This window comes from Solanum verrucosum, unplaced genomic scaffold (assembly GCF_900185275.1).
Source record: "Solanum verrucosum unplaced genomic scaffold, falcon-dt-bn FXZP01000307.1, whole genome shotgun sequence".
NCBI lineage: Eukaryota > Viridiplantae > Streptophyta > Magnoliopsida > Solanales > Solanaceae > Solanum > Solanum verrucosum.
Window position 1 is genome coordinate 445,143 of NW_026020264.1, and position 10,077 is coordinate 455,219.

Sequence of the window (10,077 nt, forward strand, 5' to 3'; positions counted from 1 at the left end):
TTATAAATGGCATTTTGGGACATTTTATTTGTAATTCTCTCATTACTTTCAAAAAAATTATCTTTTCGGAAATTTCTAAGTATGACAAATTCAAATAATTATAATAATTAAATTTTATTTAATTATATTAGTATTGTTACAGAAAATATTTATGAGCTCACTAAAATTAATTATTGTGTCAAATAAAGACTAACTTAGACATGATTTGATGAAGCAAGTTTAAAGTCGATTTTAATGTTTAAATCAAAATAACTATTGACGTATATTGTAACAAATTAAATTCGAAAAATAAAATGAGCTGTAGTTAATGATAAAATCTATAACATTTTTGTGTTATATCTTGATGCTCCTTTATTACCAGGCAAACAAATTAAAGGATGGGGCATGACAATATGATTGTCACCTCAATTATAGGATACATTGTCCCCCTCTTTGAAGGTAGTCATTTATAAGGCTTACTAAGGAGTTCTCTTGCCATGTTTAATTTATCAACAAAACATAACAAAAAATCTTGTTTATTTGCTTCTTTTCATGAGAAGCAAATGAAATTTATCTATGAAACTGATTTTTTTCCGTTTTAAGTGTAGTCATTAACCTTTTGTTCTTTCGTGTTTGAGGATCAAAACGGTTTTAATTGTTTAGAAAATTGAAAAAAGAATGCATATTAATGCATTATTCTATATGCTAGCTTTTATTGATAAATATATATATATATACTAGATATAGGACCCTGTGCCAGCACGGGGCCCAATATATATTATTTTTTAATTTTAATTTATGTCATATTATGAAATTTGAGAAGTTATTGAAATTTTTATATGATTTTAAAAATATTTTAAATTTTTAGTTATTGTGATTTGTAGTACTTTTTTTTAACATAATTTTGAAAATAATATTTATTACTCTGTTTGTTCTAATTTATGTGGCACACGCAGAATTTCAAATATTAACCATTTTTTATATGTCTCTTTAATATATTAAGTTGTTAATTATTGTATTTTATAGTACATTTTGAACCTAATTTTTTAATAATATATGTTATTTGCCATGTCCCAATTTATGTGGCATTAATTGATCGATTTGTTGGAGTCGAGAGATTTATTTTGTTAATTATTGTAATTTATAGTTTTTTTTTCCGTCAATTTCAAACAATATATGTTGTTAATTGATAGAATACTTTTAATGTAATTTTTAAAAAAAATATGTGTGACTCTCCATGTCCCAATTTATGTGGCACATGTAAAGTTTTGACAATTAACCAAAATTTTAATACATTTAAAAATATATTTTTAAGTCGTTAAATTTTAAGTAATTTAAATTGTTATATTATTTATTACAATTTATAATACTTTTAAAGTAGTTGAAATATTGTACTATTTATTATGATTTATAACACTTTTTTTTAATTTATGTCATATTATGGAATTTGAGAAGTTATTGAAATTTTTATATGATTTAAAAAATAAAAAAAATTGTTAGCTATTGTGATTTGTAGTACTTTTTTTTAACATAATTTTGAAAATAATATTTATTACTCTATTTGTTCTAATTTATGTGGCAGATGCAGAATTTCAAATATTAACCCTTTTTTATATGTCTCTTTAATATATTAAGTTGTTAATTATTGTATTTTATAGTACATTTTGAACCTAATTTTTTAATAATGTATGTTATTTGCCATGTCCCAATTTATGTGGCATTAATTGATAGATTTGTTGGAGTCGAGAGATTTATTTTGTTAATTATTGTAATTTATAATTTGTTTTTCGTCAATTTCGTCGACTATTTTTTTTATTAATTATTGTAATTTATTGTTTCTTTTTCGTCAATTTCAAACAATATATGTTTATCATATAATCCATTTTATGTGGTACCAATAGAATTTAGAGAGTCAATTAAATTTTTTATATAAGTTTTAAATAATTAAACTGTTAATTATTGTAATGTATAGTATTACTTATATTATTTTTAAATATATTTAAATATTATATGTTAGGTTTTTTATCCTAATTTATATGGCATTGATAGAATTTAAAGTGTCAAATAATTGTTAATTATTGTAATAGATAATATGGAGTATTTAAGTCATTTATAGTATAGTAATTAATATATAATATGTAGTATTTAATTGTTATATTATGGAATTTGAGAAGTTATTGAAATTTTTATATGATTTTAAAAATATTTTAAATTGTTAGCTATTGTGATTTGTAGTACTTTTTTTTTATATATAATTTTGAAAATAATATTAATTACTCTGTTTGTTCTAATTTATATGGCACACGCAGAATTTCAAATATTAACTATTTTTAATATGTCTCTTTAATATATTAAGTTGTTAATTATTGTATTTTATAGTACATTTTGAACCTAATTTTTTAATAATATATGTTATTTGCCATGTCCCAATTTATGTGGCATTAATTGATAGATTTGTTGGAGTCGAGAGATTTATTTTGTTAATTATTGTAATTTATAGTTTTTTTTCGTCAATTTCAAACAATATATGTTGTTAATTGATAGAATACTTTTAATGTGATTTTTAAAAAAAATATGTGTGACTCTCCATGTCCCAATTTATGTGGCACATGTAAAGTTTTGACAATTAACCAAAATTTTAATACATTTAAAAATATATTTTTAAGTCGTTAAATTTTAAGTAATTTAAATTGTTGTATTATTTATTACAATTTATAATGCTTTTAAAGTAGTTTAAATATTGTACTATTTATTATGATTTATAACACTTTTTTATTTATTTATGTCATATTATGGAATTTGAGAAGTTATTGAAATTTTTATATGATTTAAAAAATATTTTAAATTGTTAGCTATTGTGATTTGTAGTACTTTTTTTTAACATAATTTTGAAAATAATATTTATTACTCTCTTTGTTCTAATTTATGTGGCAAATGCAGAATTTCAAATATTGACCCTTTTTTATATGTCTCTTTAATATATTAAGTTGTTAATTATTGTATTTTTTAGTACATTTTGAACCTAATTTTTTAATAATGTATGTTATTTGCCATGTCCCAATTTATGTGGCATTAATTGATAGATTTGTTGGAGTCGAGAGATTTATTTTGTTAATTATTGTAATTTATAGTTTCTTTTTCGTCAATTTCAAACAATATATGTTGTTAATTGATAGATTTTTTGGAGTGGACTATTTTTTTTATTAATTATTGTAATTTATTGTTTCTTTTTCGTCAATTTCAAACAATATATGTTTATTATATAATCCATTTTATGTGGTACCAATAGAATTTAGAGAGTCAATTAAATTTTTTATATAAGTTTTAAATAATTAAGCTGTTAATTATTGTAATGTATAGTATTACTTATATTATTTTTAAATATATTTAAATATTTTATGTTAGGTTTTTTATCCTAATTTATATGGCATTGATAGAATTTAAAGTGTCAAATAATTGTTAATTATTGTAATAGATAATATGGAGTATTTAAGTCATTTATAGTATAGTAATTAATATATAATATGTAGTATTTAAGTGGAAGGTGGTGAGGCCCACTTATATAGTTTGATAAATATATTGGATATTAGTAGTGATTTATAGTATAGTAATTAATAATATATAATATGTAGTATTTAAGTGGAAGGTGGTGGGGCCCACTTATATATTTTATAAATATATTGGACATTAGTAGTGATCTTATTGGATCATTGATAGTCATTCCTAGACTCTTCTATAATATAATAATATATATATTAATCTCAGATCACTAAGGGTAGATATTAAGACTAAACAAGATAATCTGACTCTGAATATACATAGCTTAATTTAGGACAACATTATTCTCTGAAGAAGGAAGGGGCTTTCATCTATCATCTCACAATTAAGCATATGGTGCCAAAAGTATACTTTGTGACAGCATTTAGTCCGATAAACTTTTAGTGCACTTATGAGTTAGCTTCATTAAAGATTGATCACGTACCTTAGAGGTTTTGGAAGGTCAAATACAGATGAGCCCAAAGATAGAGATGAACCTATGTGGAAGGAGGGGGTGGGATCACTGGACCGCGTTAACTTCGAAAAAATATTATTATCATTTAAAAAAAATGCTAGGCACCTTAAAATATAGTTGCCAGCTGAGGGCACTAGTCAAATATGTTGCTCAGTGTTTTAGACCAAGTAAATGTCGTCAAGTAATGTCATGTAGTTCATATGCATGTTTAATAAATAAAATTTGAGAAGTGATATCGTGTGACACTACTTTGACTAACGCGTGTCTGCAGCCCATGACTACTGGTGTGCCATCGTCTTCCGAGTTTTGATTCGCCTCTCCACAAAAATACTCTTATTAATTAATAGTGAGATATTATTTGTTTTGAATCAAATTTGCACGTTTTTTTTTCTTAAAAAGGTTCCATATCATTAAAAATATTTTCACAACATATACATATTTTCTTTTTCTTTTCAACTATCAATACAAGAGTTCACACTGACACTTCCAATAGATCAGATATACAATTTTTTTGTTATTTTGTGTGAGTGTGGGGGGCGGGCGGAGGGAGGGGGAAGTCTTTTTTTTTTTACCAAATAAAGCAAATAAGTTGAGACATATTGTCTCAAATGCGTCTTGCACGTTGTTGCTCCTTGGCCCATCAATAATATTTGATCTTATACTTAATCATATATACGTATGTAGGTTAAGTTAAAGTAATTTTAAAACCCTAATCACAACTTACATTTTTTTTAAAAAGCAAATTAATTATGATGTCAATTGTTTGGCTGAATGATGCACGAAACGTGCAAGAATATTGATCTAGGACGTACGATTTAATTACTTTGAAGTTCAATTAACAAATATTAGATAAACTTTCTAGATGGAGGATTAGGTGTACCAACAAATCATTGTACAAATAATATGAATTACGTATATACTAGTTGCATGCCTGTCATGTCATGAACCTAATTAAGCAAATAATTCTTATATTTATGATTATTATTGCCTTTTGTTTTTTATAGTCAACCTCAGAAAAGATGAATAAGTAGAATTAAGGTGCAAATTTCTCATAAGTGATACGAAATTCAAGTAAAATAGTTATTATCTCACAAAGTTATTTTTTTTTTTTTGTTGTGTTAAAAATTAGAACTAAGAAAATAAAAATGACTTTATGAGATAATAACTGACCATTTGAAAAATCAACTCTAACACCAAGGTAAAGTTCATATTTTGCAATTAATTCTAAAGATAAGATAGAAAACACCAAGGTTTTTCATGTCATATCAATTTTCTTGTGATAATGTATATATATATATATGCCTTTAGAGTACAAACTCTACGACAAATAACATAGTACTAGTAAATAAATGTTAACGTTAAGTTACATTGTAAGTATTTCTTCATTCTTAACTAGAGGACTAGTATATGATCCACAAATTGATAAGCTCAAATTGAGAGAAGAAAAAGTATTAGTAATGCAATATAATATGATTACGCGCACTAAAAACGTGACTTGTACATCTTGTGCATGAGTAATTCTTCGATAATACTGGTAATTCTTCACTAAAATGTAATTACAGTATATACATATTTCTTATTAATGGCATAAGTATCGGCTCACTAAAATTTTAATGGATAAAAAAAACGTTTAATATATGTACGTGTTAGGACAAAGCCTCTATTTCTACAACTTATTATAAATAATATATATACTTGTAATGTATGACTATATACACCAAAATGTAACTTGTATATACTCCTGATCCACTTAAGATTTTTTTTTTTTCATCTAACATTGGTGTTTTGTCTAATTTATGTGTATTTCGGCTGTTCTAGGATAACATACATGGATTTTATCAGAGGTTTTCTAATTTATCCTCGTGTATTTCCTACTAAAAATACATTCGGGAGTGAATACTTGACGAACGATTTTAAAGTAGACTCTTTATTTATTAGTAAATAAATAATATCATCACCTTTTATGATTCACTAAATTTATTTCAATTTCAAAAAAACGAAACAAGCGGAAAGTGAAAAAGGAAAAAGAGAAAGAAGGGACCTGGCAAGAAACAAACCGTACATAGCTACAAAGTACAAATGCAAACTATTCCCCTTAATATTCTCATTGTCTTCAAGAATCTTTATTTCCATCATTATATTCGTTGAAAACTATAGTGGGATATTTTCTTATTGTTTTACAGTTACTTTTTATTCATTTTTTATTTGATAGCTCCATGACTTTATATGAAGATCACAATTTTCCATCAGTATAATTTTAACGAGTACAATATGTCTTTGTTGAGAATGTTATCATGTAATTATGATAAATAAACTAATGCTATATATTGTTATTACTTAATGTTAATATTTCTTATCATGTTGATTTATTACTATTTCATTACAATTAATTAATACAAATTTATTTAAATACAAGGACTAAATCTCAATTTGCTTTTCTATTTTCCTTTTGGAACTGTAGTAGATGCTATTTTTTTTCTTTTGCCTAGGAAAGCAACATCTATAATATTTTATAAATAAATATTAAAACTTCTGTAAGCTACAAGTTAGGTTTCTTTTAATATTCATTGGTCAACTAAAACTCTTGGAAGGTGTAACAAACTTAGATTTAGAAATATAAACTAAGATTTAACAATCAATTTATTACAACTCAGGTTATATTTAGTTGCTTTTTCCTAAATTACCCAAGATCCAAAAATAGATCAAACTATAATACATACATCTAATGTCTCTCTATATCATACACTACATGTGCATTATAGGTGTTGTACCTTGTGCTTTAAGCTATATGTGTATATGTATTCTATTAAAATTTCTAGATTATTTTCCTTCTTTTTAGTTCTTTCTTTTAGGGCCAAGAGGGGGTATGAATAGGAGAAAAAGGAAATACTATTGATGAAATTTGAAAGCTGAGTTTTGTTCATTCAATGAGATAGGACTTTAGTTTTTCACTAGAAGCTAAGCCTAGAGTTATAGATCAGAACTGGAGCATTTTGTATATTTTGTAATAGGCATAATACATAAATATACTCTTTAACTTGACTTCAGCTGACATTTATACCCTCCAACTTTGGGTGTGCACAAGTAAACTCTTAAACTTGTATAAATATTGAACAAATAGACACACATGTCCTACGTGACATAATAAATGTAGGACGCCACATATGTCACAAAATTGCTATGGAGGATGTCACGTAGGACAAATGTGTTTGTTTATTTAATTTTATACAAGTTTAAATGCCTACTTGTACACACTCAAAGTTGGAGGGCGCAGAGTTGAAGCCAAGTTAAAGGGAATATTTATGTATTATGACTTTGTAATATTTGGGTGACTTTCTTTAGTGGACAAAACAATAGTGAATTGATTTTCTTGATTTGGAGGTATATGCCCTGCACATATCTTATCCTAATTTGAGAGCCCCAACTAACTTGTATCTTATTGTTCAACAAACAATCATCTCTTATTTTTAAAAATAGAAGTCTATACTAAAAGCAAGAAAATCGAAGAAACAAGATGAGCTTGGGGAACTTAAAAAGGAATTACCAAAAGTTGAAAGAATCTGAATTCTGAATTGACACCTCAACTTCACCTACTTTGCTTCCCTTTCCATCTAAGCCCCCTTAGTTTACACTCCTTCCCAACAACAAAAGAGCATAACAAGGCAAAAACATTTGATGGGGTTCTTTCTTTTGCTCTCTTTGTTTGAGAAAAATGGAACCTTTCTTGATTCTAAGTGCTACTAGTTAGGCTTATAGTGCAAAGTTTTTTTTGTTTTTTTTTTAAACATGGGATCTATTGGAAATACTAATCCATGGGCACCTTATGATAGTTATAAAGATTGTTCACAAGGGATTTGTAGTGTTTATTGTCCACAATGGTGTTACTTTCTTTTACCTCCTCCTCCTCCTGATGATGAAGATGCATCAGATGATTCAGCCACAGCTTTCTCCCCTCTCATCATAGCGATCATCGGTATCTTGGCAAGTGCTTTTCTTCTTGTTAGTTACTATACCATCATTACTAAGTATTGTAGGAGGAGGAGGAGCAGAAATGGTGCAACAGAGTTGGAAGCTAATCAAAACGAGACGCCTCAAGATCAGTGGCAACTTGCTACTGTTGCTGGATTGGATGAGTCTACCATCAAGGCTATCACAGTGTGTAAGTTCAAGAAAGGTGAAGGATTGGTTGAAGACACTGAATGTGCTGTTTGTTTGAGTGAGTTTCAAGAAGATGAGAATCTTAGGCTTTTGCCTAAATGTAGCCATGCTTTTCATCTCCCCTGTATTGACACTTGGTTGAAATCTCATCCAAATTGCCCTCTTTGTAGAGCTAATGTAGTATCTCCTCCTGCTCCTAGTACTACTAGTAGTCGTCCGTCATTGCCTCCTCCTATTCCTTCTCCAATGACCATAAATGCTCTTCAATTTCAAAGACAAAATGACTTGATATTGGTGGTGGATCATAATCATGATCATGATCACGAAGGAGTACTACATCGCGATGAGGTTGTAGTTACCATTGTTTGTGATGATGATGTTTCAACAAAGAACAATTCAGGGGAGAATTCTGAATTCAGTGGAAATAACAGAGTTGGAAATGAATTCAGAAGATCAACCTCTTTAAGTGCATTTTCAGGACAACATCTTTTTGTGTGCAATCCTGTTTCAATGAACAGATCTGTCTCCACAGGAAGATTCATATTTTCTTGAAACATATTTTAAGTCTTGGCTGAAACTCTGTAAATTCTTGAAGTATACCAACACTTGATGAAATTTAATGAAGTCTGATTTTTCTTCAGTTCTGGAGTGACTATCTGATAAAATGTAGAGTAGTAACTTATACTAGTATTTACAATTTTTTGTTATTAGAACTATGTCAAATATATTGTTCAAGCTAGATCTTTCATATTGTGACTAGTAAGAACAAATTTGTCGCCAAGAGTCATCAAAAACATGCCTCCCCACCCACCCACTATAGTGTTCTAGCTAGAAATGTTCTTATATTATTTGGATCGTTTGGTTCGCAGACTAAATTATTCAGAATTATAGTTGCGTGATTTTAATTTCTGAACTAATTTATTTCATCCGAAAGATGGGATAAAATAGTAGTACCAAGTTGGAAGGGATATAGTACCAAATGATCCCTTACGGTTTAGACCATATAATTAACAAGCATCACCCCATCATAATTCATACTAATTACCAATGCTTATTTACGTGCAATATCCAAACCGGACAACACCAACACGAGCTCTCTTGTTCCTTTTTCAAGTATTTGATTACTAGTTCAATGTAGCTTTTTCTTTATAGGTATCAAAACTCCTTAATTAAGGTTAAGATTACCTAATCAAGATTATTTAGAGGGATAAGCGCAGTTGGTAAGCTAATCTACTAACCTCCCTTACCCCATTTCGACCCAAGAAAGTCTGATAAATGACAAGTTTTAATCATCTCATGGCCAAACACCTACTAAGTCTAGCTAGGAAGCCTCACACTTTCTAAATTATATATGATGAGCTCTATCTTTACTTTAATTAATTAAGTTTTACCTCTTCTTTTTTGGGTTTAATTATTTGGTATCTATAGTACAATTTACTATCCCAACTAATTTAAATTCGAGTCCTTAAGGCTCATGAAGAGGAAATTGCTTCCTAATTCCATTTCTAGTGCATGCTTGACCGTGAAGCTTTTAGTTAAGGGGATAGGCATTATAGTATCACTAGATAATGGATACATGTGAATCCAATCTCAAGGCTTAAGATATCACACATCAAATTTTTTAGGACGTTCTTTTCATTGAGTGACAACTGACAAACACATTTGCATATTGAAGACGTAAGTCAATTATATATTTATTCAATTATATAACGAGTGTGTTTACGAATTGGAAGCTTGATAATCTTATTTATACATGTATCTATATTTAAGCATACCCCACTTTCGATTTTTGTGTTTTTAGGGATCTTTACGTTGAAAAATTTAAAAGGATTGATTAATTAATTAAAGAGACCATGATAGGTATGTTCCCAAATCTCATCTTGGGAGGTTTTCCTTATGATACATGAAAATGTGTTGTATCAAATTAA

The 10,077-nt window shown here is 27.7% G+C and overlaps 2 protein-coding genes across 2 annotated transcripts in view; both read left to right on the top strand.

The window, feature by feature from the left end:
- Window positions 1–10,077, top strand: part of LOC125833615 (uncharacterized) — a 182,522-nt gene that overhangs the window by 47,389 nt on the left and 125,056 nt on the right. The window lies entirely within an intron of this gene.
- Window positions 7,692–8,755, top strand: LOC125833612 (RING-H2 finger protein ATL51). The gene has a single exon (XM_049512772.1). It carries the CDS (start codon window positions 7,778–7,780, stop codon window positions 8,699–8,701), a length of 924 nt encoding a protein of 307 aa, XP_049368729.1. The 5' UTR covers window positions 7,692–7,777; the 3' UTR covers window positions 8,702–8,755.

What these genes read in the sequence shown, in the direction of transcription:
- LOC125833612 (XM_049512772.1), top strand. Translation starts at nt 7,778, where the DNA reads ATGGGATCTATTGGAAATACTAATCCATGGGCACCTTATGATAGTTAT.